Raw genomic sequence first — 27,374 nt, 5'->3', positions numbered from 1 at the left:
ATTTTTTTTTTTTTCGCCAGTATTATCTAAAAACGGTAAAGAAATGACAAATGTGACCAAACAGGCCTTTTCCAATGTCTTCTTCTAATTTACATGGATAAATGACCTATGCATAGCTGAAGAACCTTCGAGAAAACCTAGATGCTACCCTTAAAATAAAAGGAAGTCTCGGCTGCCAAATGCAACGAAAGTAAAATACAAGACCACTAACCATAAGAATTATAATAACTTTGAGTTTGAGAACTAGATAAACAGGCAGACAATCCACCAAATGTCACGACTCAACCTATGGGCCGGACCGGCACTAGGACCTGGGCCAGCCTAAAGCCCTCGAGGCCCGTAGTAAGCCTTAACTATTCATTAACCCAACTCTAAGGCCCATTTGGGCCCAATATCAAGAAAACAAACGGACAGAGTCCGGCCATAAAATGGACTTTCCAACGGGGAGTTTTCGACTCACCCGACCTGTAAACACAATAAACAATCCATTGGGGAGCTCAGCTCACCCTCCACATACTCATCAACATAATAATAAATGGGAGCTCAGCTCCCTCATCCAATCCATCAAACAGACTTAAAATATTAAGTTTACAGGTCCAACATGAATATAATATTACAGACCAATTTCAAATAATTACTACTAACACATGCGAAAATTCTAGGAGTAATTAAAATTACACAATATTGATAAACAACCTGCGAGGTAAAAAGGCAGGTTAACCCAGAACAAAATATCCTCCTGTGGCCTGTAAAAATTTTTGAACAGGAGTGAGCGTTCGACTCAGAGAGTAAAATATCAATCTTAACTATAATCTCTATAACTATCTGAAACTAATGCAACCTGTAGAGTGAAATGCAACATACACAACATTTTCACATCATAACATCAAAAAGGTAATTTGGAGCACTCACACACCCTGTAGTATCAATCATAACATATGGGAGCTAATCCCCTATCTGACTCTCTTAAATCCAACTGGTGCGGTGAATTACTCAAGCTCGAACTTCCACTTAATAACCAAATCGAGGGTCCCAAATAATTACTCAAGCGTGACTACCCCTCGAAGGATCGGGTCCCGAATTACTCAAGCCGTGGCGCCTGGTCCTATCCATAGTCCACACCACATCACACGCATGCGCCAACGCACGCTGCTGCTCCAAATTACCACAACAACATTCATGGCACATTATGATTATGAATGCAACATAATTCGTGCCTAGAGTTTAACTAAATAAATATATGCATATAAGTGATGCATGGGCATGCTGAACATATAATAATATCGAAATTACAATTAAAATTAATATTTTACTCACAGACTTGACGACAAATTACTGTGGCGGCTGGGCGGAGGAAGAAGGCTGTCCCGGCTCACCTGACAATCATATTACATTTATTTAATACAATCTGACTCAATACAAACAAAGAAAAGACCAATTACGTCCTAAGTCGTGCCGAAAATCCGGCAGAGTCCCCCCTATACCTAGGACCTACCCAACCTGCAAAAGGGCTAAAAAAACGCACTTCTATACTCACAATCCATACATCAACAGTTCAATCATATCACACAGCCCCTCCTGGGCCCATCAAATCAATCATCCATCACAATGTCGCAAAATTTCAATTTAGTCCTTATTATTGATTATTTTTGTAAAAACTGCCCAAACAAGCTCTAAAAATTATAAAACTTTGCCCCGCGGTCCTTAGCAATATTACTAAGCTATTGCAAAAAGAATCGTAATTTTCTAAGCTACCACGAATATTTTATGGATTTTTAATCCTATTTAAGCACTAGAAAATTACGTAAAAACTAGGTTCGGGTTTACCTTTGCCGATTCCGACTTCGGGAATGCGCTCGGGATGCCTGACAATGGTAGGGTAGCCAAAACCTCGATCCAATTCGGAGACTTTTCCATTGGTGATGCATGCGTAGGAAATTCACGAATCCGGACAACCGTCAATTTCATGAATTGAGGATACCTACGAAGCCCAATAATAATATATAAAAATCGGGTGTTACATTCTTCCCCCTTACAAAAATTCGTCCTCGAATTTTACACAAAGCGAATAAAGCACATGATTATACATTGAGCAGATAAGGGTACTTGCTACGCATGTCCCGTTCTAACTTCCAGGTGCATTCTTCCACTGACTGACTCCTCCACAAAACCTTAACCATAGGGATCTGTTTTGATCTCAGCTGTCTCACTTGGTAGTCCACTATGGCTACAGGCTGCTCCTCAAATGTCAAGTTCTCTTTTAGCTCTATCACATCATTTGCGGTACATGAGAAGGATCGGGAATGTATTTCTGAGCATGGAGATGTGAAACACGGGATGAACGTGAGAGAGGTTGGGTGGTAGCTCCAACCGGTAGGCAACTGCTCCAACTCTATCAGTAACCTCAAAATGTCCAATATACCGAGGTGCCAACTTGCCCTTCTTTCCAAATCTCATGACTCCCTTCATTGGAGAAACCTTTAGGAATACATAGTCGCCCCTTTGCAAACTCCACATCCCTCGTCTGGGTGCATAACTCTTACGCCTCTTGAAAAGCTTTTGATCGTTCACGATTAAAGGAACTATCTACGAAGTGTCTTGCACTAGGTTTACATCATGCACCTTCGCTTCCCCATTTCTGTCCAACACAGAGAGACCTACACTTTCTTCCATATAGTGCCTCATAGGCGCCATTCCTATCTTTGGAGTGATAAGCTGTTGTTGTAGGCAAACTCCACCAAAGCTAGCTGATCATCCCATTGACCTCTAAAATCCAAAACACTCATGCGAAGCATGTCTTCCAGTGTTTGGATTGTCCTTTCGGACTGTCCGTCTGTCTGAGGGTGGAAAGCCGTACTGAAGTTCAACTGTGTGCCAAGTGCCTCCTGCAACTTTCTCCAAAACCGAGAAGTGAACTGGGGCCCTGTCAGATATTATGGAAGCCGGAACTCCATGCAATCTGACTATTTCTCGAATGTAGAGCCGGACATCTTGTGCCCGCAGTATGTAGTCTTTCTGAGTAAGAAGTGAGCCGATTTGGTCAAGCGGTCTACAATTACCCATATCGAATCATATCCTCGCGTGGTACGAGGCAACCGATCCACAAAATCCATAGTGATCATTTCCCACTTCCATTCGGGATAGGGAGTTCTTGCGACTTCACGACGGTCTCTGGTGTTCAGACTTCACCTTCTGACAAGTGAAGCACTTGGACACAAAGTCTGCTATGTCTCTTTTCTTGTCATTCCACCAATAGCTATCTTTGTGTTCATGTTACATCTTGGTGGAACACAGGTGGACAACATCCGATGTGTAGTGTGCCTCTTGCATGATTTCATTCTGAGGTTGTCCACATCGGACACACATATCCTAGAACCTTGCACTAGGGCGCCATCATTGGCAAATCCGAACTCACCACCTTCACCTTGTACTCTTTCTATAATCTTCATCAATTGTTGGTCTCGTCTTTGGGAAACTCTAACTCTGTCCCTCAAGTCGGCCTCACCGAAAAGTGAGCCAACAATACCCTCATCTGAAAGATCTAGGATTAAACCTTGATCCATCAACTCATGTACCTCCTGAATCAACGATCTCTTCTCTGTGAAATGTGCGCCAAAGCGCGGAAGATTTTCTGCTTAAAGCATCTGCTACTACATTGGCCTTCCCAGGGTGGTACTGGATGGTGCAATCATAGTCTTTCAGAAGCTCCATCCATCTCCTCTGTCTCAAGTTTAAATCCCTCTGTTGGAAGATGTACTTTAAACTCTTATGGTCAGAGTATATCTCCCACACTTCACCATACGGTGTAGTGTCTCCAGTTTTTAGTGCAAAGACTACGCCGCCATTTCCAAATCATGGGTGGGATAGTTACGCTCATGCCTCTTCAATGCCTTGAAGCATAAGCCACTACTTTTCCATTCCGCATCAAAACACACCTAGGCCAACTCTAGAGGCATCACGATTACCACGGTGTATCCTTCACCGCTCATAGGTAGTGTTAACACAGGGCGGTGGTTAGACACTCCTTATCCTCATCATTATAAGCGACTCTATCGAGCTCTCTTCTGTCCTTTGCATCTTATCCACTTCCCTTTTCCTATTTTTGGTATTGTTGGTATCATTTCAACTCTTTGTACTTACTCCTTAATTTTAGTCCTATCTCATCCTTACACCTTTTCCTTCAAAGATGTCTATCCCATCATCAACTTTAACTTTCTTTTTATTTCTTAGTCTTATCTTGAATACTAGTTTCATTACTTCAAGAATTCTAACCCTATGATTTACTCCTACCAGACATTCTTCACCTTATGTAACACTTATAATTACCCATAGAAAAATTTTTTTCTTGTATCCCCTTTTTCCAACTTAACTATCGAACATTATCATTCCCTATTAGCCTTAGTAGGAAATTGCTTATCTGGATGAATATGAGCCCCATAAACTATAAGTTCCATCCGAACTAACACGGCTTTAGGAAATATGTGTCATGCCTTAATTCCAAACAAGATACTTCACGTGTTCATTCTCCTTAATATAATCATATATACTGCCATAGCTTTCTAAACTTCAACCTCAAATTACCCATCGGCAACAATTTCATCTATTGAATCTCAACCATAAATAGTACTTCCTCCACTCATAGTTTAAAGCAGTTGCAAGCCTTAGTAGCTAACTCAATTTAACTCTGTCATTACTCTGTTCGTCCTTTCATACTTAATACTAGGTATGCACTTACATCATTCTCATATCAGAAATTATGTATGAATTTGTGCCTACTAAACTCTCAATAACTAGGTCTCCTTGACTCGGTTTACATTCCTTATATAACCTTCTAGAACCAAAAGCACAAGCTAAACTTGAAAAGAAAGAAAATATCCTCTTATATTCAACTACACTCGATTGTCATATTATAACGTTTCACCTAAGTTTCTTGGTCTTTCTCTCCAAATTTCATCATCTCCTAGCACAATTATGCTCTACCTATAAGGTATCATCTGCATGAACACTTTACAGTACCATTTTCCTTCTTGACATAATATTTTATAATTTATTAACTTTACTTATACTCGACCTATGATTCATATCTATCATCGTTTTTATTGTGCCCTTAACTTTTGTTGATTCCTGAAAGATTTCTCTCACTAATAAATTCTTCCAACACTAATTCCACCCTTATCTAGGGTCATTAATTTGATCCTTGAACTTTCTAGTGATTTATAACCATCCAGACTTGTCACTTTTCGTTCTACCCCTACTATTGTCCTGTCGTTATTGCTTCACTACAAAGTGATTCTGTTGAACACTCTAAAAATGTTTGCCTGACATTCATAACGAACCTCTAACTACCTTCTCACTATCTCAAAAGTCTAACCTAAAACCTATGTGTCATTATCTATCATTCTTTTCCTCTCATCATACCTATTTGATCCCTTAGACTGACTTTTATTCAACTTACTACTTACTAACTTCTCTTTCTCTACCTATTTAGGTAGTCCGCAATACCATCGCACACCTTCTAACATTTACTCATTATTATTGTATTCCATACCTCCATCACTTTTCTCACTAATGTGGTCCCATTTTGGGTTTTCCATCCTTGTCATTCTCCTTGCCAAGAATAACACTTAGCCTATCCTATATCTTAACTTTGTTCCTTTTATTATGCGCTCTTTAGGTTGTCCTTTCATTTATTTCCTTTGTCTTACCCAAAATAGAACTTAACTATTCTATCCCTGGTTCCATTCTTCTTCCTAACATGACAGCTGTACCTGCAAACTATATCTTTCAGAGTCTCTACCACGTTATCACATGTCTATGCTACTCAGATTTGGTCCTTTGACCACTCTAGCTAGTACTTCCACTAGCATTTAGATTATATTGCATCTGCAATCAATTGTCTAAACTTTCATTCTGCACTTTCTCTATCCATTGGCCTTCTATAATTTATCTTTGCTACTTTATTACTCTTACCACTATTATAATTAGATTATACTATTGTTTTGAACGATATGAAGTTAGAAAGGAACTCAGGAAATTACAGTCATACTTTTATTGTATGATTTATATTCTTAGTTTACATAATACCCTTACTACCTCGAGAACTGATTCTGCAGTAATTTTATTTATTTGTTATTATTATTATTATTATTATTATTATTATTATTATTATTATTATTATTATTATTATTATTATTTTCCATGTTTACTCAACTAGCCAAAATTTAAGATTACGGGTACACAAACCGTCATCCAATTCAAAGGATTTACATCCATCATGATCGATTATATATGATTCCTATAATGGAACTTGTATCATCTGCAGGATACTGACCAACTACTCTCTACCACACTCTACAGGTCCCATCCAGGTACTATTTGGTTAGTCACCATTATTAGTAATAACTTTCGATCCATTACGAAAAGATAGGACTATATCCTAACTTCGCAACAAAGGTACTACATCTACCACCTTGCGAACCATGTCAAGTTAATGACTCTTTTATCATATCATAGCTCTATAAATCATCAATTCATAGTTTCGACCTTCTCTAGGTAGTAGAGTTGTACTTTATTCCATACTGATACACTCAAGGTATACTATTCTCACTCTATAAGTGTCACCTTTACTTTGCATCTAGTCCGAAACCTGCAGTGCAGTGGCAACTCTTGATGTAACTCTAGCTCATCTTTCAGTAATCGAGTCACGACTCTAGTTATCACCCAACCGTGACCTTTCAATATTCTAACTCTAGACTCTTAGCCAGGAGTTCCCAACTCCTCTGCAAATATAGAACTGCTTACGCATAAGCTGTACCAAAAGCAGAAGCCATCTCAAACACCCTCATTATGGAGCACCACGGGGATGCACGCAGCTCTACACAATAATCTCATGTCGATGCATGTGTCTGCGACTACAGAGCGGACATCGAGAATATTGTATAGTTACTACGATACGTCTGACGGACTAGGTCTCTAATTTCTTATCTCTCCCAATCTTCTATTATCACAAACTTATTATTTGGGTCATCTACTGATGACTGCCAGTAGTGGTATCCTCATCCTTATCTAGGGCAACTGTACTTTTAAGACTCACTTTTATGTACTCGTGTCTTACACGAAATGGGCACACCATTGACAAAAATATAACATTTCTTGGAGTACGTATCCTCATGATAGATCTCACATGTCTACTAACTCTATTTCACATTTACAGATACTCCACGAAAATCAAGACACTAAGCGAGGTAATCTTATATTTCGAGGTAAAAAGTAGAATCTAGAAACAAAGAATTACAGGAAAAGACGAAACAGAATCCTATACTCCGCATGTGACTCCTAGTAGACTCTTCCCAATACTTAGATAATTTTTCCCTATGAATCTGGAGCCTAAGCTCTGATACCACATTTGTCACGACCCAACCTATGGGCCGGACCGGCACTAGGACACAGGCGACCTAAAGCCCCGAGGCCCGTAGTAAGCCTTAACTATTCATTAACCCAACTCTAAGGCCCATTTGGGCCCAATATCAAGAAAACAAACGGACAGAGTCCGGCCATAAAATGGACTTTCCAACGGGGAGTTTTCGACTCACCCGACCTGTAAACACAATAAACAATCCATTGGGGAGCTCAGCTCACCCTCCACATACTCATCAACATAATAATAAATGGGAGCTCAGCTCCCTCATCCAATCCATCAAAACAGACTTAAAATATTAAGTTTCTGAGTCCAACATGAATATAATATTACAGACCAATTTCAAATAATTACTGCTAACACATGCGGAAATTCTAGGAGTAATTAAAATTACACAATATTGATAAACAACCTGCGAGGTAAAAAGGCAGGTTAACCCAGAACAAAATATCCTCCTGTGGCCTGTAAAAATTTTTGAACAGGAGTGAGCGTTCGACTCAGAGAGTAAAATATCAATCTTAACTATAATCTCTATAACTATCTGAAACTAATGCAACCTGTAGAGTGAAATGCAACATACACAACATTTTCACATCATAACATCAAAAAGGTAATTTGGAGCACTCACACCCCCGGTAGTATCAATCATAACAGCTGGGAGCTGATCCCCTATACAGCTCTCTTAAATCCCACCTGGTGCCAGCGCATTACTCAAGCTCGGACTTCCTCTTAATAACCAAATCGAGGGTCCCCGCGATTTACTCCAGCCGTGACTCCCCCTCGAAGGATCGGGTCCCAGCAAATTACTCAAGCGGTGTGGGGGCCGTCCTATCCATAGTCCACACCACATCACACGCACGCCAACGCACGCGCTGCTCCAAATTACCACAACAACATTCATGGCACATTATGATTATGAATGCAACATAATTCGTGCCTAGAGTTTAACTAAATAAATATATGCATATAAGTGATGCATGGGCATCTTTGAACATATAATAATATCGAAATTACAATTAAAATTAATATTTTACTCACGGACTTGACAACAAATTCTTGTGGCGGGCGGAGGAGGAAGAAGGTGTCGGCTCACGACAATCATATTACATTTATTTAATACAATCGACTCAATACAAATAAAGAAAAAGACCAATTACGCCCTAAGTCGTAGAAAATCCGTGAGTCTCCCTATACCTAGGACCTACCCAACTTCAAAGGGCTAAAAACGCACTTCTATACTCACATTCCATAAATAAACAGTTCAAACAGATCACACACCCCTCCAGGCCCATCAAATCAATCATCCATCACAATACGCAAAATTTCAATTTAGTCCTTATTATTGATCATTTTTGCAAAAGCGCCAAACAAGCTCTAAAAATTATAAAACTTTGCCCCGCGGTCCTTAGCAATATTACTAAGCTATTGCAAAAAGAATCGTAATTTTCTAAGCTACCATGAATATTTTATGGATTTTTAATCCTATTTAAGCACTAGAAAATTACGTAAAAACTAGGTTCGGGTTTACCTTTGCCGATTCCGACTTGAGGCAGCTCGGGATGCTGACAATGGTGGGGTAGCCAAAACCTCGATCCAATTCGGAGACTTTTCGTAGTGATGCATGCGTAGGAAATTCACGAATCCGGACATTATCGAATTTCCGCGAATTGAGGATACCTACACGAAGCCCAATAATAATATATAAAAAATCAGGGGTGTTACACCAAAAGGAATAGGTGAGTGGCAAGAGAAAATGGTTATGCGAAAGCATCAACAAACGAATAAATTTAATCTCATCTATCTAAGCCAAATCTATAAATATTCTAAGTTCAACTGGCTTTTTTCATTTTATTAATAAGAAAGGGCTCTATCCATAGAAATGTGCCATTTATCGACCAGTAACACTATAATTGAGCAAGTGAAAAAGAACCTGAAGTTCAGCCGGGGAAAAAAAGCTAATAGAACAAACATATGAATCCAGGATGTGATTTCTCTACATTGAAATGAAGAATATATCTATCAATTTGCATAAAGCAATGGCAGCAAAAATACAGGATCAATAAAGAAGAGAATAGTTAACTGGAACAATCCACAGTAACAATATAAGACAAAATAAAAATTGTGATACATGTGCAAGTAGAATCATACAAGCTTACCTGAAACACCACCTCCTTTAACAGTACAGCTGACATCCCAAAGACCCAAGGTCTTTGTTTCAGAAAAGGGTCGCAACAAGCCAGCACGGTGATAAGCATCGGGAAATGGACATCAAATTGTCTATCCATGCTCATGCCGGGTTGAATTCAGCCCCTTGCCTGTATAAAGCAAAGGAAAACGCAGCCCAAAAATTCTATTGAAATTATATGTAAATAATTGGCTGAATTTGATTGGATGAATACCTAGTCCAACTAAATTTTGGCCAGATCTGTTCTGGGACTGCCTAAAGAATAGTACGCATTATGATTTGATTGAGAGTGGTGTAATCGAATTAATTTTAGTTCAATTTCAAATTCAAAATTATCATTTTACAGTTATTTATATTATTTTATAAAAAAAATAAATTTGAAATCTCTCACCCTATCTAAATAATTAAATTTCAAATGGAAGAATTTTAAATTTCACTCTCGACCGAAGAGTGAACTTTCAAATGAATAAAACTCAAATGATGGAATTAAAATGCTAAATTTTAAATTAAGCCATCCAAACGCAACCTAGAATACAATTGTTCAATAAAAAAACACTATATATACTAACCCATTCCCATAACAAGCAACGTTAATGGTCAGAAATATTATTTGTTAATAATTGGAACGTTCTACAGTTACAGTTTATTTTCCTATAATTGGAAGAAATGTTTTATTTTGCTTCCAAGCAATAAGACATGTGCCTTCCCTTGCAATACAAAGATCAACTCACCAGTGGCCAATTTGTTTCCTTCCCTACACATTATTAACAAGTTTGAAGATCAAAATTATAAAGGATCGCCATCGATCGCCCACATTGCTATTTGATTTCGACGACCTTCCTGCTATATTATCATTTCCAGGATGAAAAAATCAATGAGCGCATACATCAGAAAATTTCTTTTATGCACTGCTGGTATACAATATGTATCATGCAATTTGTATTTCCTCTTCATCTTTAGTGGGACATTCCAATATATTTCTTCCTGCTTAATAATTCGTCGTCGTTTGTTTCGATGCAGGGACTGCCGCCGCTCCCAACTTTCAAATCCGCGTTGATGTGCACGAAGAATATGCCAATGCCTTTAGGACCGAATCATACAATGAGTTCTGGACACGTGTCCTGGCATTGTCAGATGAAAATTCTGCCACGTATATTCCAGTCGAGACATCCACAGCGGCTCGCCTTCCGTCGTATCGCCTGTTCGTGGAACATCTTTTGGATCCAGACCAACCCACAGTCACCCGGATCCTTGCATTGGCTCACAACCCACCCGCCGCCCACTCTCTTCTAACCCAATATTTCAACCAAACAGCCAACGCCTCTCTCTTATGTGGCTCTTTACTAAAGGATATTGACCATACACGTGTCAAATACAGCTCTCTCAAAATCACCCTCCAATCTATGGGCACCACGCCCTTATCACCCGAAAAGCATTTCCGGATACTTTTAACCCGAATAACCGAATTCACCAACTCCCTCAACCCATGTCACTGGTCCGCTCCTTCTCCCACCCAGGTTCGAGCCACACAAGCCGATTGCTCCAATTTGCTCAAGAAGCTGGAGTCAAGCCGCGACAGGGCTAAATCCAAGCTGCAAATGAGAAGTAGACTAAAACACGGCTCGGCTTTATTCCTCGTGGCTTTAACAGCTTCACTTACAGTGATCCTTGCAACTCATGCTTTGGCTTTGGTAGTGGCTGCTCCAAGTCTTATAAAGGCTTCATTGGATGTGGCTTCTAGCAGGAGGCTAGCTAGAGTGATGTCTCAGCTTGATATGGCTGCAAAGGGGAGCTACATTCTTAGTAGAGATCTAGAAACCATTAGCCGGCTGGTGGCTCGACTAAACGATGAGCTAGAGCATATGAGGGCGACAGTTAAGTTTTGGGTTGATAGAGGAGAGGAATGGATCCGGGTCCAAGCCAATGGGGAAGTGATGCGCCGGCTGAAGAAGAATGATTGCAGCTTTAGCGAGCAGCTAGATGAAGCGGAGGAGCATTTGTACTTGTGCTTCATGACAATTAATAGAGCAAGAAACCTTGTCCTTAGAGAGATATTGGACCCGGGTCAACCCATCAAGGCACCCAATCTTCTCTCAAAATAGTATATATAATTTACTTTATTCATAATTGCAAAATAAGACTGTAAAATTAGTTGGGCCATGTTTTTGATGACCGAAATTTTGGTTCGTTGGCGGTATAGCATTAAATTGCAGGAATTGAATGTGTCGAGTTTTGATTAAAAGCGTTAAAGCTGTTATCAATTGGCTTTAATTTAAATAAATAAATAAATAAAGTGAGAGGCTTTATTTTTTTCATTTGAAAATGACAATTTATTAAGTAGACTTAGTCTAATATATTAGTGGCTGGAGCACACCAAATTATTAAGATTTAGGAAAGCGATAGGGGAATAGATTCCAATTATCTTCTGCCAGTCCATTTGAAACTCGGCTTCAAGGTGGCCACTAAATCCTCAATCAACACTTTGCCAATAAGTTTGCAATTTCATCTGCTTTAAAATTCTATATCAATGCAACAAGTTACATGTTCGAGTAGGACAATGGTTAATTAGCTACGATTTAATTAATTTCTTTTTAATGTCATACAATTAATATATAGATATGAACACGGATCACCAACTAACTTATGTATGCTTCCACCAGTTTTAATTATTATTTGTTATTGAATTGTGTCCAATAATCAATATTTTGTTTTGATACAAAAAATGGGTATGTACATCTGTCGAAAAATAATATATTTTTCACACTCGCATATATTTAAAAACATTTTCACTATACTTTTATCGAGATTAAAGTTCATCATACTTACATAAATAAAATTAATTAGACAACGTAAATATCAAATTTCTCATACATCTTTAATAAATTTAGTTATTCAATAAACTTAATTATCAAATGTTCATTCTTTTTTATAATTTTCTCTTTGTTATACAAGTGAGTAAGTGGCATTTATTTAGAGTCTACTCATTTACGATTCATATCATTTAGGTTGAAAATTACACCGACATAAAATAATTGTTTCATATTAAATAGTTATTCTTAACTTAATAAATATTGATTATGTAAATTAATTAATATGTAAATTTCACTTAATGCTGACGCACTTTATTTATTATCTCGTTATAGTAATTAATAAATTTGACTAATTAAATTGTGTTAAAGAAAAAAATAAAAGGTGACTCTCAACATCTTCAATTAAATATCTTGATAGCTCATCATCGTACAATAGTTAATTTTGCTTAATAGTATACATGAATTCAAAGGCTAAGCAACTTGTTCAACGAGGATACAAGTCTCCTCAAGGAATTTGCTTAAAGCATCCCAGCATTAGGCCGTACTTGCCAATGAAGAGCCACTTCTCTAGGTAAATGGTATAATTGGATCTACCAAATTTTTTGGCCAACCATTTTACTTTTAAAATAGTCCGTTCAAAGGGGTTATATATGATTTCTACATCTCTTAAAAAAAAAAATGTTTTTCATATGTATATATTATGATGTGATTTAAATTTTAGATGTATTTTCTTGGGTTTAAATTATGATTTAATCTGAAAAATCTATGATACAATATGAAATAAATATTTTTCTAAAGTAGTAATAAATGATATAGATTAATAGGTTTAATGCGTCCGTAGTATAAATATTGTAAATTTTGTTTATTTTCAATAGATTGTGAGAATTTGAAAATTTCATTGAGATTAAAGTCTAGCGACTTATGAGCGATTGTAAATTGTTCTTTTTATTATGATAAATAGCATATCTTACTTGTTGAAGTAGATTTTATGGTTAAATTAAGTGAATATCTTATATTTTTGTTTCTTTTTTATTTATATTATGTGTACGGTTATTTTTATGCCTTATATTCTCATGCTCATTATTATAATATATTTGTATGTTATTGATAAAATAATTTATTTAATGCTGAAAAAAAAACTTTATTTGAGTAATAAAATTGATATTACAATCGGTTATATGTGAATTTTAATAATGTTCAATGGCAAATTTATATATATATTTTTATGCTAAATACGATTCGAATGTTAAAAATAAATGATATTAATATTTTATAATTGAATTAAATAATATTTAATATTTTGAAAATTATGAATAATTATATCATTATTAATAGTATCAAATACATTTCTCTATATAATTAAAGTCAATCATTAATTAATATTGACACTTAAATATTTTCTATCAGTTGAAAATATTAGTATAGTATCTTTATTTAATTTTAACTTTAAGTAATAAGATGTTTTAGTAATAAATAAATTTATGAACATTAATATATAAATATTTACTTTTTTAATAAATTTAGTTAAATATATTTATCACTACACAATCTCTCTGAAAATATAAGTCTAATCTCTTTATAATTAAATAAAACTATTTTATTGTGTGTAAGGGAGCATTACTTTTTAGTGTACCTGACTTATTTAATAATTAATTTACTTTCATTTTATTATTATTGATTTTAGAAGGATTATTGAGTATACACGATATATATACCTTTTATTTAAATATAAGAGTCTAACCTTCTTGAATTTAATAAAAAAATAATTTTTTATTTAAAATACTATTTTTCAGTAATCTCATATTTGAGAGATTATTGAGTGCAATTACTGTATATGCACCCAGTGTATATTGCAAATGTGAAATGAGAATCATACGAAAGTCGTCAATTGTGAAAATGAAGAAGCGCGTTGAGACCGACTACTCTTCAATGGTTCCTTCTGGTTGGACTTATTGGTCTATTAAAAAGATTCCAAAATCGGTGCCAGTCATTATACACACTTTTAAACCAAAAAAAGAAGAAATCCAAAACATATCAAATCAACATATTAATTTTAATAGTTAATTATGATAAGTCTCATGGAAAATTTGTACATCCACTATATGCCTCTCTAATGGTAGATTTAACTTATTCAGTTAAAATTCAGTTAAAATTTTCAAGATTACTTATTTCACATCTTGAGATAATAGATGATACAAATGTTAGGTTATCAATGCTAGCATTTACTTTAGCCAGCAGACCACACTAGTTAGCGTTTTCAGTAATAAGAGAGAAAGGTGACCTTTAATTTTCACTCAACTACTACCTTCACGGCTTCGCCAACAGTCCGAAGCAGGTTTATTAATGGCTCACAACTGCTCTCATGGACACCATAAATGCCTCTCAACCAACGTCAAATGAACTCCCCCTATAACTCCCCATAAGTCTTGTTTGGTAACTCCACTAGTGACTTTAGTCTTGTGTATCTTATCTTCACCCTTCATCCATGGCCTGTCAAATAGAGAAGAAGGAAGAAACCATGAAGGTGAAATTCACAGGCAAGACCCGTGTGAAGCCCAATAAGAAATTGGGAAGAAGAGAATGCCAATTGGTGACCTTCGATCTTCCATATCTGGCCTTTTACTACAATCAGAAGTTTTTGTTGTACAAAGGCAGCAGTGATCACGACTTTGAAGACATGGTGGGGAAACTGAAAGATGGGCTTGCGCTAGTTTTGGAAGATTTCCATCAAATGGCTGGGAAGCTTGGAAAAGATGAAGATGGAGTGTTCAGGGTTGAGTATGACGATGACATGGAAGGCGTGGAGGTGGTAGAGGCCATTGCTAACGGGATCAGTGTGGATGATCTTACGACTGAGCAAGGCACCACCACTCTGAAGGACTTGATCCCCTACAATGGCATCCTGAATTTGGAAGGCCTTCACAGGCCTTTGTTGTCAGTGCAGGTAACATCTACGATCTAACTTGATAAGTTTTGATTTCTGCATGCAAGGTGAAATCTGGACTTTAGTTGTTATAGAATTGGATTAGAGATTAGATTTTATTAATCAGAGAGATTCAATGTGGTTGGCTCTATAAATTAATCAATGTCCTTCCCTATCGAGTTTAATTAGCTAGCCAGTCTCCTGTAATAACTTTAGGTGGGCTATGAAGGACCACAATACTGCCATGACTTAAAGCCCACTAACTATTGTCCTCGTTTCTCTCACAGCTAACCAAGCTAAAAGACGGACTGGCAATGGGGTGCGCGTTTAACCACGCTATCTTAGATGGGACTTCCACGTGGCACTTCATGAATTCATGGGCCCAGATCTGCAATGGGTCCTCTTCAGTCTCGGTCCCACCCTTCTTTGAACGCACCAAAGCACGCAACACTCGCGTCAAGCTCGACCTCTCCCTGCCACCGGACCCACTCAGTGCATGCAATGAAGATGCCAAGTCCGCACCTCAACTCATAGAGAAGGTCTTCAAATTCTCCGAAGCTGCTATCGACAAAATTAAGTCAAAAGCTAACGCAAACCCTCCATCCGACGGTTCAAAGCCATTCTCCACCTTTCAATCACTCGCAGCCCATATTTGGCGTCAAGTATGCCATGCGCGTGAACTCAAACCCGAACACTACACAGTGTTCACCGTCTTTGCCGATTGCAGGAAAAGGGTCGACCCGCCGATGCCAGATAGTTACTTCGGTAACCTAATCCAGGCCATATTCACGGCAACAGCAGTAGGATTATTAACGATGAACCCACCGGATTTCGGGGCGTCTGTGATTCAAAAGGCTATTGAAGCCCACAACGCGAAAGCCATCGACGAGCGCAACAAAGAATGGGAGAGTGCACCGAAGATATTCCAATTTAAGGATGCTGGGGTGAACTGCGTGGCCGTGGGAAGCTCGCCTAGGTTTCAGGTATATGAGGTGGATTTCGGGTGGGGCAAACCAGAAAGCGTTAGGAGTGGATCCAACAATAGATTTGATGGGATGGTGTATTTGTATCAAGGAAAGAGTGGAGGAAGAAGCATTGATGTGGAGATCACTTTGGAAGCTGGAGCCATGGAGAGGTTGGAGAAGGATAAGGAATTCCTTGTGGAGGTTTAGAAGAGCTTTTAGCATATGCTTGAATGGATCTTGGATAACATTGATATATTTAGATTGTCTCTTTGACTGTACATATCATGTTATCCAAGAAGCGAAGGACGAGTTTTCATTTCATAGTTTGTGTTTAATTGATGCCGCTTCGTTGTGGGATTTGTTTGCTGTTATGTTGATGGTTATTATTAGTACGTACCCATGTAAGGAGATCTTCAAGTTGGCTGCTGCTTCATTAATAATTAAATATATAGCAGCTTTTGAATAGTGATTGGATGTGCAATTAATTGGCATTAACAACGTGAAATTTTTCTATTTTTTTTGTCAAAAACAACGTGAGATTCATAATTTGCTCAAGGGAACTTGCTATTCCATCAAATAATACTATCTGTTAAGAATGAAAGCAGCTAGCAGTCGACTGAAGTTAGCGGCCGGCGGCTAGCAACTAACACTTGATGCTCCGATTAGTGCTTAACTATTTTCGGTCAATAGTTTTAATTAATTGTAAGTTGTTTGATAATTTAATGGTAATGTAAGTTAATAATAAAAATAATATAAAAAATAATTAAAAAATATTATGTGAAATAATATTTTTATATTAATTAATTTCATTATAATTTTATTTTTAAAAAAAATTTAAGAAACATATAAATGAAAAATTATTCATATAATTATGTACTTAAAAAATATTATTTATAAATAAATATAATTATAAAGTAAATAAATATTGCTCATCAAAATATTTTAACATTTAAAGATAAATTGACGTTTAATTATTTTTTTAAATCACTAATCATTGAATATTAAATTGACAATTAAAAAAAAACTTTAAATTTAATTATTCAACTATTAAATTAAATAGGAGACATTAATTAAGCATTTATTTAGGGGGGTGTTTGATTCATTTTTTTAGTGGAGATGATAGATAATAGATATCTAAACAAATAAATTAATATGTTTGATAATGTTCAAAAAATAGTAGTATTGATAGCTGATGATTAATTGATATAATACCCATCAACTACAATTTATATCAGCTATATTTGTAAAATTATTTCTCATCGATTGATAATTTATTTTATTTTATTTTTTATTTAGACTATATTATCCTTTTACATGCAACTCAAAAATTAATATTATTAATATTATTTATTTTTATCTTTTTTATTTATAATTTTAATATCTTGATTAATTAAAGTATTTTTATTAAAATAATTTTTATTAATAACATAATATATAAAATACTTATTTGTTAAGAAAAATACATTTTTTTCTAAAAACTTAAAATTATGAAATTTTTTTATCGATAATAATAATTACTTTCTTATTTCATAACTACACTTTTAAAATTATTTAATTATATTTTAAGTAATTTAATTACTTTCTTAACTCAATAGTGAAATAAATAATATGACACAATAAATTAATAATTATGTTTAATTTTAATAATATAATAAATATTATAATATTAAATTAATAATTATATTTATTTTAATAATAAAATAAATAATAAATTTATAATTTTATATTTATTTTAATAATAAAATAAATTATATAATCTATACCTTTATTAATTATTTTATATAATAATAATAATAATTAAATATAATTTTATTAAATATTTAACATAAATAAATTGTCAATTAATAACTACAGTTAAACCAAATAAGCTAGGGAATTACTACTGCTTAACTAACATTCTGACACCCATTAACAGCATCAGGTGTGGTCTGGGTTGGTATGATAAATAGGGACAATGCACGAGCCCGTTAATGCTAGTTGGTAGGGTGGGTGGGCTGGCAAGGGACAGGTAATGGTGAGCAATGCATGTAGGGTTGGCGGTGTCCCACTTAAGCCGGCCCATTACAATGTGTTGAAAACTAAATATTCAACATCTAATAGATATATAAAAAAAAAAAATATTAATTTACTAAAGTATTAAGCCTTGCAACTTCAATACTTAAATTAATAAGTTTGAGCTTGGATTTTTAATAATTATATTCCAAATAAAAAAAAAAAGACAAACACACTTTGTAAATAAAATTTTAAAGAAAACTTGAATGTCTTATGTACATTGTTAATATTTTCTTTTTCTTATTGAAGATAGATATACACATACATATAGAAGAAAATCGTCTTTTAATGAAATTATAGTAATTTTATTAAGATATATTAATTTTTATAAATTTACACATATTCATCTACAGTTAATATGAAAATCTCTATGACCTATTGTTACTAGTAATTTATAAATTATAATTTGATTATTATTAAAATCTCTATAATTTATTATAACTGACTTATAAAGTGGGAAATTTAAAAAAAGAAAATTTCGTGATCAATTAACTTTCTATTAATAAAAGAGTAAATCTACATACATCTAACTAATTAATAAATGACATATTAGCTAAAATCATGGTATTTCCTTAAAAAAAATCAATAATTAAATTTATTATGGATTAATTTAAATAAATATATAAATATATAAGAAAATTCTCCAAGAAAGAGGATTAATTGACTCTTCTTTTATTATGCTACATTTATCATTGGATTTACAGGTTAACTTATAACTAAATTTTACTAATGTTCGCTCAACTTAAAGGAATATATCATTATTATCCCTTAACTTTAATTTGAAATATAAAAATTTTAAATTTCAATTTAATATATTTTATTTGAAACTTCTATAAAATTATTCATAATAAATGGATTATCTAATTTTTCTTTCAAATTTTTATAATTAATTTAAAATTTAAGATTTTTATTTATTTATTTTCTATATATTTAAAATGAAAATCACACATATATATATAATCTATCTTATTAAAAATTACATAATAATTATTTTTTAAAGAAAAATAATAATACTATTTTTACTTGTATTACTTTTTTTATCTCAATTTTTAGATTAATCTCTTAAAGAATTGATATTTTTATTTTAATATAATAAAAAAATTAATAATTTATTATTTTAATGATATCTAAACTCTAATTAAATATGGATGATTATATATATGTGTTTGTGTGTGTATGCATATATATTAGCCAAATAATATCTCCAATACATTTTTATTAAAAAATATTTATATATTAAAATTAAATATAGATTTTTTGCAATATAATTTAAATTTTTTGCAATATAATTTAAAATTAAGGAATGTTTGTAGTAGATTATTAGTATAATTTAATCATAAATTAACATAAAAATTGATAATAGAATTAATGAATGATAAGTGAAATTAACCTATAAAATTGTTATTTTTTTTTAATTTTATTTTTCATAATTTAATTTCTGTCTAGTTTTGAATTAATTTAATGGGTGTCATAAAAAAAATTTTATAAAAAATAATTTTATTACTTTAATATTTTTATTATTAAAATCATTAACTTAATTTTAGTTAATACATTTAAAAAAATTCTCAAGTATGCCATCGTTAGACAATTTAATTAGGAATCGTAAATTTAATCAAATAGGAAAAAAGAAATTGAAAATTAAAGAAGAAAAAAATTAAAGGCGGTTCTCTCCATGGTTTGAGTCTCTGCGGAGACCTCTGCAGGAGCTGAAAACCCTATTGAAAGAGTTGTATCAGGGTTTCTCTACCAATTTTCACAAATTGCAATTGCCAGGTACCTCCCTCCCTCTCTCTTAGCACACGCAAGCATGAACTCTCTCTTCTTTCCCCTCGTATTTGAGGGTTCTAGGGTTCTTTCCGTTGCTATTTGTAATCACAGAATTTTACGTTTTAGCTACGTTTACTATCTGCAATTTACGTAAATATTCATGCTTTCATCGTTTATATCGGTTTATTTCATGCTTTCGTCGTTTATATTGATTTATCAGCTTTCTTTCAATCTGCATCATGGAAACTTTGCACTTTCATTTGTACAATTCTTTTTTGTTTTGTTAGGTTAGAGGGCAATCGAGAATTTCTTAATTCTCAGTAGTTTTAGTACCTATTAAACCTTCCTTGGCTATTGAAAATATTCTATACAGTGCAACTGAGTTAAAATTATTGACATTGGTCGCAATTCCAGTTGAATGTCTGTCATAATCTTCGATAACCATGCTTATATTCCTTCGTTTCTCCATTTTGTGGTTACAAAATTACACCTTTAGAGAGTATATACAAATGTAATGGATCTTTTAAGTTTTGTTTGATAAAGAAAATACATTTGCTCAGTGTGATTCCTTATTCATGTCTGATATCAGGTTGATTTATTTGTAGAGTAATAAGGTTCAGCCACACATATTATACAATTTTTCAAGGACCTTTTATTTGCAATGGATTCACCTGAACAGAGCCGGAGCTATGTGAAACGGGACACTGAGGATAACTCAGATGTGAAAAGTGATAGAGCAGGGGATGATGAAGACTGGGAAGGCAGTGATAGGAGGCATCGGTCAGGCAAGTCTAGAAAGTTGAGCAATGAAGATGCTGAAGGATTAGATGGCAGTGGAAGAAGAAGAAGTTCTGGTGGGGACAGGAATGAGAGCCATAAGAGGTCAGGTGGTGGTTCTAGCAGAGCAGGTAGTGATGATGATTATGAAACAAGAAAAGAGTTGCGCTTGAAGCAAATAAAGAAAAAATATGAGGAAAGTAGCTTGGAAAAGTTGAGCAGTTGGTACCAGGATGGAGAATTTGAGAACAGGCAGGTTGCAGAAAAATCTGGAAGGAAAGGGCGCAGTCGGGCTGATGAAAGTGAGAGGAGGAATATGACATCGAAGATCTCAGAACATGAGAGTTCACGCAGTGGAACCAAAAGTAAAGAAGAAAGATTCCATGATGGAGAGCATGAGAAGTCACGAGATAGAGATTCCAGGTACTCAGATACGAGGGAAAGTAGCCGAGACAAGGCTCATGGTTCTACTGAGCTGGGAAGAACTTCTAGGAGGAGATGGGATGAATCAGATACTGGAAAGAAAGCTGAAGAAAGTCATCATGAAAAGGCTAATATCAGAAGTGTAAGGAGTTCTGATTCCAAATATGAAAATTCTAAAGATAGCAGTGCTTCTGCAAGAAATGAAACTGGTGAGAGTAAAAGTAGGGGTTTAGATTCAAACAATGAGAAGGGCATCAAAGCCAACAACAGAGAAGAAACAAGAGTTGATGGAGAGAGGAACAACAGCAAAAGCAGGTCAGAAGCTTTAGAAGAGGATGATAAAGGTAGTCCTATTACTCGTGAAGACAGGTCAGGTCGGCAGAAGAGTGAGAAGCATAGACAGCAGAGAACTTCCACTAGTAGGGATGCTGTTGAAAGCCGTGAAAGGTCTTCAAATGCAGATGATGATGGAAATATCTGGGTAAGAGATAAAAGTGCAAGAGAAGTAGGGCACTCTAGCAGGTCTAGGACCCCAGAGAGGAGTGCAAGGCGTCATCAAGAATCAGAGTACTCTGAAATTGAGTATGAAAGAAGCTCAGACATCAGGAGGAAGGATCTAGAAAGGGATGGCCTTAGAGATGATAGATCAAAAGGCAGGGATGACAGCTGGAGTGACAGGAATAGAGATCGGGAAAGTTCCAAAGACAGTTGGAAAAGAAGGCAAACCACTTTTAATGATAGAGAGTCAAAAGATGGAGATGTTGTTTATGATCGTGGCAGAGATTGGGAGCCAAGACATGCTCGTGAGAGGATTGACAATGAAAAGCATCATGGTCGAAGCAGGGGTGAAGCTGTTAAAACGTCATCAAATTTTGGAATTTCAAACGAGAATTATGATGTGATAGAGATCCAAACCAAACCTCTTGATTATGGACGAGCAGATTCTGGATCCAAATTTGCAAGGAGAACTGAGCTTGGTCAGCAATCTGATGGGAAATCAGCACCAAATGTTGAAGAGTGGGCACATATTCGAGATGAAAGGGCAAGAAGACATGAGTTATATGGTTATGGTTCTACACCTTCTGCTGAGGATAAAAAGGAATGGTATACTGATGATGGTGCATCCATGCAAGATCCAAGTTCAGGGAGGGATGAAGTAGACTACCAGGCAGGGAAAGGAAGAGGACAGAGAGGGGCTATGTCTGTTCGAGTTGCTGCTGGCCAGAGTTCCAGTGGTGGTTCACATGAAACAGGGTCCTTCTCCAGAGCTCCTCCACTGGGAATAAAGGGGAGCAGAGTAGGGAGAGGAGGAAGGGGTAGGCCAACTGGTAGAGACAACCAACAGGTCCCTTTGCCCATGATGGGATCACCTTTTGGGCCTATGGGAGTTCTACCACCTGGACCAATGCAGCCACTTGGCCCTAGTATGTCACCTGCTCCAGGTCCTCCAATTTCACCAGGTGTCTTTATTCCACCATTTTCTCCTCCTGTAGTTTGGCCTGGGGCTCGAGGTGTAGAGATGAATATGCTAGCCATGCCACCAGCTCTCTCTCCTGTTCCTCCTGGACCTTCAGCCCCAAGATTTCCTCCTAACATGGGGACTCCCCCACCAAACCCTGCTATGTTTTTTAATCAGGCAGGACCTGGAAGGGGAATGCCTCCAAACATGTCTGGTCCTGGTTTTAATGCTGCAGGACCTATAGGACGAGGAACACCTCCTGATAAGAGCTCAGGGGGCTGGGTTCCTCCTAGAAATAATGGACCTCCGGGGAAAGCGCCTTCAAGAGGAGAGCAGAATGATTATTCACAGAATTTTGTAGATACTGGTATGCGACCCCAGAATTTTATCAGGGAGCTGGAGCTTACCAATGTTGTAGAGGATTACCCCAAGCTTAGGGAGCTTATACAGAAAAAGGATGAGATTGTTGCCAAATCTGCCTCCGCACCAATGTATTTGAAGTGTGACCTACATGAGTTTGAACTGTCTCCGGAGTTTTTTGGAACCAAGTTTGATGTAATTCTGGTGGACCCCCCTTGGGAAGAATATGTTCATCGAGCTCCTGGTGTTGCTGACCATACGGAGTATTGGACATTTGAAGATATATTAAATCTCAAGATTGAGGTAGTCTATTGCAAATTGCTTTTCTTTACAATTGCCTTTCATCTGGGAACTGAAAAGTTAGTGTTTTGCATGTCCTCAATTGAGCATTAATAATTTAACTTGCTAAGAAGTAATTGCACAATGTTGAAGTGCAATTGGAAATATTAGTTATTTGCTTCACCATTCTGGGGCATAAAATCTACCCTACTTTTCAGTGTGGAGATGGGCTATGGCTACATTATATTTCTATTGATAATTTAACTCGTCTTCATTCTTGACTTGGATAAACTTTCTGTCCTTTGTGTTATAGGCAATAACAGATACACCTTCTTTTATCTTCCTCTGGGTGGGTGATGGCGTGGGACTTGAGCAAGGTCGTCAATGTTTAAAGAAGGTACTTTGCAGTTAAGCCTATAGAATTGTAATGGCCACAACCTACCTTCAGCTCATATCATGTTCTGTAAGATTATTTTCATTCTAATTTTATTTTATTTTTCGTGCTTCAGTGGGGATTTCGGAGATGTGAGGATATTTGTTGGGTGAAGACCAACAAAACAAATGCAACTCCAGGCTTGCGGCATGATTCTCACACTTTGTTTCAGCACTCAAAGGTTGGTAATATATTGTTTATTCTGCATAAGATTTCAAGACATTTCCCTCTCCTTTTGCTTTTTTCTCCTGCTTCGTGAATGCTTTGCTAATGCATTTACTTTTTCTTCCAAACTTTCATTATAATAAAGGAACACTGCTTGATGGGTATAAAGGGAACAGTTCGTCGCAGCACTGATGGTCATATAATCCATGCAAACATTGACACTGACGTAATTATTGCTGAGGAACCTCCTTACGGTTAGTTTACACCCTTGTAACATTCAAATTGTTGGTTCTGTGGCGGGATTAGTCCATTTAAAATTTGTTTGGTCATCTTCTATATGTGAAAAAGATCATCCTTTCAGTTTCATCTTTTTTTTCTCTCTTTTTCTTCTTCTTTTTCTTAATAGATTAGTAAGGTTTATTGTAATGCATACCTTTATTTTTCCCCTTTTTACTTAAGTTTGGTTGACCATACATTCTGTGCTTATGTAGACATGTGATGTGATTTTCCTTCTTTCTTGTTGAATCAAGGCAACAATGAAAACCAAGTTGGAACTAGCAGTAACTTTTCACTCTTTTTATGTTTACAAGTAATTCTTTCAATGTTCTAGCATTTTATGATTTCCATCTTATATTTATTTATTTAGCCCTCATGTGCATTAGAATGGTGCATGAAGGACATTATTATAGAGTTTACTTTGAGCAGGAAAATTTATAAAAAAAATTCATTATAAATTGTAGCATTAGACTGCAAATACGTCCTGTCTGCTTTTTTCATGGTTTCCAAAATGGGTGACAAATGAGCATTTATTAAGAGGATTTAGTGCCAACGGAATTGCAGGTTCAACTCAAAAGCCTGAAGATATGTATCGTATAATTGAGCATTTCTCCCTCGGCCGCAGAAGGCTGGAGCTTTTTGGTGAAGACCACAATATTCGATCTGGTTGGTTGACTGTTGGTAAAGGACTATCCTCATCAAATTTCAATGCTGAGGTACGATCTCAAAAACATTGTTACATCTATTTGTTGTGCCTCTTTTCTCAACATCTGAATATACTTCTGAAGATGACGACAATTTAAATTCCATTTGTTTTTGATCCTATTGCAACTGAAAACTAATCTATTTAAAAATGAAAAATTATGAATTTTTAAATTTGTTATGATGTGGGGGAAAGTGATGATTTTTTTACTTGTTCTGTGAAAGTGATGATTTTTTTACTTGTTCTGTGTTTTACAGCAAAATTATTTCCAGGATAGAAAGAAATGAAGAATATGTCCCCATCCCCAACCCCAACCAATCCCCTGCCCCACTTCCCCTTCCCCTCTCCTCCACCCACCCACACCCCCCACTCCAACCCCCCCCCCCCCAAAAACAAAACCCATTTCCTTCCCCTTCACCCCCAAAACAAACCAAAACGAAGCATGGTACTTGACTTCAAAACTAATGAACTCTAGAAAACACTGGCTTTATATACGCTTGGAAAACATCATTGAAACAAGTTCTATAATATTAGTTTTTCAATTGTTGTAGTACGTTAAAGTACAAAAATTTGCTGAGAACATGACATGATTGTGCAAGTTTCCTGCTCTTGGCTATTTATGTAACAAGCTGGTTCGTGTAATAGAAAATTTATGTAAAACTTGCAAATCTGTAGTCCTTGCTTCCAATTGTAATCTTGCTGCCTCATCCCATGTCAAGTTCTCTTTGGATTGTCCTAGCTGGTTTGTTTTCTGCATTTTATTTCACCATCCAATCTTATCTAAAACACTCCCTTCAAATTTTGGGGCTTAGAAAAAGGAAGATAAGTTGCAGAGATGAGAGTCATATCCATCTAAGATAAAAGTTGTAGAGATGAGAATGTTAAGGTGGATGAGTGGCCATACTAGACTAGATAAAGTCCGTAATGAGAGTATTAGAGAAAAGGTAGGAGTGGTGCCAATTGAAGATAAGTTGAGAGAAGGGAGATTGAGGTGGTTTGGTCATGTGAAGCGTAGACATACGGAGGCTCTAGTTAGACAAGTAGAGCACATTAGGTTAGAGGATAGAAAGAAAAAAAGGGGTAGACTTAAATTGACTTGGAGGAGAGTAGTACAACATGACCTAGAAGCATTACACATTTCTGAGGATTTAACCCAAAATCGTTCAGAGTGGAGAAAGCGAATCCATATAGCCGACCCAAATTTTTGGGATAAAGGCTTAGTTGAGTTGAGTTGAGTTGAGAAAAAGGAAGATAAGATATGAAATTCGTATGCTGACCTTCTGGAGAGGGCCATCATGAAGCAGGGCTTTTGCATTTACATCAGTAAATGTCGTTTGGTTTTTCAATGTATGTGTATTAACTGGATTTTTTTTACTTCTTTAAGTATGGATTATTAACAATTTTTCATGCCTATTTTCCTGTTTCCCTTTGTTTTTTAAACCACCCTCTATATTAACTGGAGATTTGGTAATTTCAGGCATATGTTAGGAATTTTGCTGACAAGGATGGGAAAGTATGGCAAGGAGGTGGTGGACGAAATCCTCCCCCCGAGGCACCTCATCTTGTCATGACTACCCCTGAAATAGAGAGTCTAAGGCCAAAATCACCAGTGAAAAACCAGCAGCAACAGCAATCAACATCCATTTCTCTAGCGACGGCCAATTCTTCCAACAGGAGGGCAGCTGGAAATTCTCCGCAGAATCCAAGCACTATCAGTTTAAACCAAGAGGGTTCTAGCTCTAACCCTTCAACTCCTGCTCCATGGGCTTCCCCAACGGAGGGATTTAGAGGACGAGAAATCGGGAATATGAATTTAGAAGACAAACATTTTGACATGCATGGGTATGGGCAAGCAAATGGAGAATACCTAGATTTTGAGTCTCATAGGCCAATGAATTTGTTGTAGCAAACACGTGTCATATAGTTGTGTTGTTGCATTCATTTTTTTTTTCCCCAGCCAAAATATAAATGAAAAGGGATGCCGTTATCACATCATGTGCGTCTTCACTTGCAAGACCAGTAAAATGGTAAAAATGAATTACTGATATTAAGACGGGATCGATGGCAATTGGCAAACAATGGTGTTAGTTCCTAGCAGATCATGCCTCGTAGAATGTTGACACCCAAAACTGATAGCCTGCAAATGGTCGTCACGACATCACCACAAGGGGGACGGGATTATTGCCGAACCCATTCAAATTCAATGAATCACCAAAACAACTATTTTTCAAGGCAGCGGCAATCATGCAAATCTTTTCATTATTTTGTTATCTTTGATTGAAGTGTCCAGCATTGGAGTTCGATAACAACCAAGTGTTCTGGTTGCCATTCGCCACGCCATGACATAACTATTAGAAAGCTGATTATCAACTCGTTTATA

General features: G+C 35.9%; 3 protein-coding genes across 4 annotated transcripts; all 3 read left to right on the top strand.

The window, feature by feature from the left end:
- Positions 1 to 10,352: 10,352 nt before the first annotated feature.
- On the top strand, positions 10,353 to 11,801 carry LOC110662184 (UPF0496 protein At3g49070). Its single transcript, XM_021821075.2, has 2 exons — positions 10,353 to 10,516; positions 10,623 to 11,801. Exons 1-2 carry the CDS (start codon positions 10,465 to 10,467, stop codon positions 11,702 to 11,704), a joined length of 1,134 nt encoding a protein of 377 aa, XP_021676767.2. The 5' UTR covers positions 10,353 to 10,464; the 3' UTR covers positions 11,705 to 11,801.
- Positions 11,802 to 14,709: 2,908 nt separating this feature from the next.
- On the top strand, positions 14,710 to 16,765 carry LOC110662183 (BAHD acyltransferase DCR). The gene is made up of 2 exons (XM_021821074.2): positions 14,710 to 15,356; positions 15,623 to 16,765. The coding sequence occupies exons 1-2, from the start codon at positions 14,898 to 14,900 to the stop codon at positions 16,505 to 16,507; spliced, it is 1,344 nt and encodes a 447-aa protein (XP_021676766.1). The 5' UTR covers positions 14,710 to 14,897; the 3' UTR covers positions 16,508 to 16,765.
- A 3,193-nt stretch (positions 16,766 to 19,958) lies between these two features.
- Positions 19,959 to 26,986, top strand: LOC110662182 (N6-adenosine-methyltransferase non-catalytic subunit MTB). Of its 2 annotated transcripts, none has more exons than XM_058132743.1 (7): positions 19,959 to 20,125; positions 20,725 to 23,441; positions 23,731 to 23,814; positions 23,927 to 24,031; positions 24,161 to 24,269; positions 24,856 to 25,007; positions 26,472 to 26,986. In XM_058132743.1, exons 2-7 carry the CDS (start codon positions 20,781 to 20,783, stop codon positions 26,898 to 26,900), a joined length of 3,540 nt encoding a protein of 1,179 aa, XP_057988726.1. In that variant the 5' UTR covers positions 19,959 to 20,125; positions 20,725 to 20,780; the 3' UTR covers positions 26,901 to 26,986. The 2 variants fall into 2 exon arrangements, with proteins under 2 accessions (XP_057988726.1, XP_057988727.1); XM_058132744.1 differs by having other exon boundaries at positions 19,968 to 20,125; positions 20,709 to 23,441.
- The last annotated feature ends 388 nt before the right edge of the window (positions 26,987 to 27,374 follow it).

The sequence above is a fragment of the Hevea brasiliensis genome, chromosome 13, assembly GCF_030052815.1.
Source record: "Hevea brasiliensis isolate MT/VB/25A 57/8 chromosome 13, ASM3005281v1, whole genome shotgun sequence".
In the NCBI taxonomy this organism is placed as follows: Eukaryota; Viridiplantae; Streptophyta; class Magnoliopsida; order Malpighiales; family Euphorbiaceae; genus Hevea; species Hevea brasiliensis.
The sequence above is the reverse complement of the archived record's forward strand: the minus strand, read 5'-3'. Positions and strand labels throughout refer to the sequence as shown.

Bases quoted from the DNA above. Each gene is read 5' to 3' on its own strand.
- LOC110662184 (XM_021821075.2), top strand. From the start codon at position 10,465: ATGAAAAAATCAATGAGCGCATACATCAGAAAATTTCTTTTATGCACT. The intron at 10,517-10,622 runs GTATACAATATG...GTTTCGATGCAG, and splicing joins ATTTCTTTTATGCACTGCTG to GGACTGCCGCCGCTCCCAAC.
- LOC110662183 (XM_021821074.2), top strand. From the start codon at position 14,898: ATGGCCTGTCAAATAGAGAAGAAGGAAGAAACCATGAAGGTGAAATTC. The intron at 15,357-15,622 runs GTAACATCTACG...TTTCTCTCACAG, and splicing joins GGCCTTTGTTGTCAGTGCAG to CTAACCAAGCTAAAAGACGG.
- LOC110662182 (XM_058132743.1), top strand. From the start codon at position 20,781: ATGGATTCACCTGAACAGAGCCGGAGCTATGTGAAACGGGACACTGAG. The intron at 23,442-23,730 runs GTAGTCTATTGC...TTTGTGTTATAG, and splicing joins TATTAAATCTCAAGATTGAG to GCAATAACAGATACACCTTC. The intron at 25,008-26,471 runs GTACGATCTCAA...TGGTAATTTCAG, and splicing joins CATCAAATTTCAATGCTGAG to GCATATGTTAGGAATTTTGC.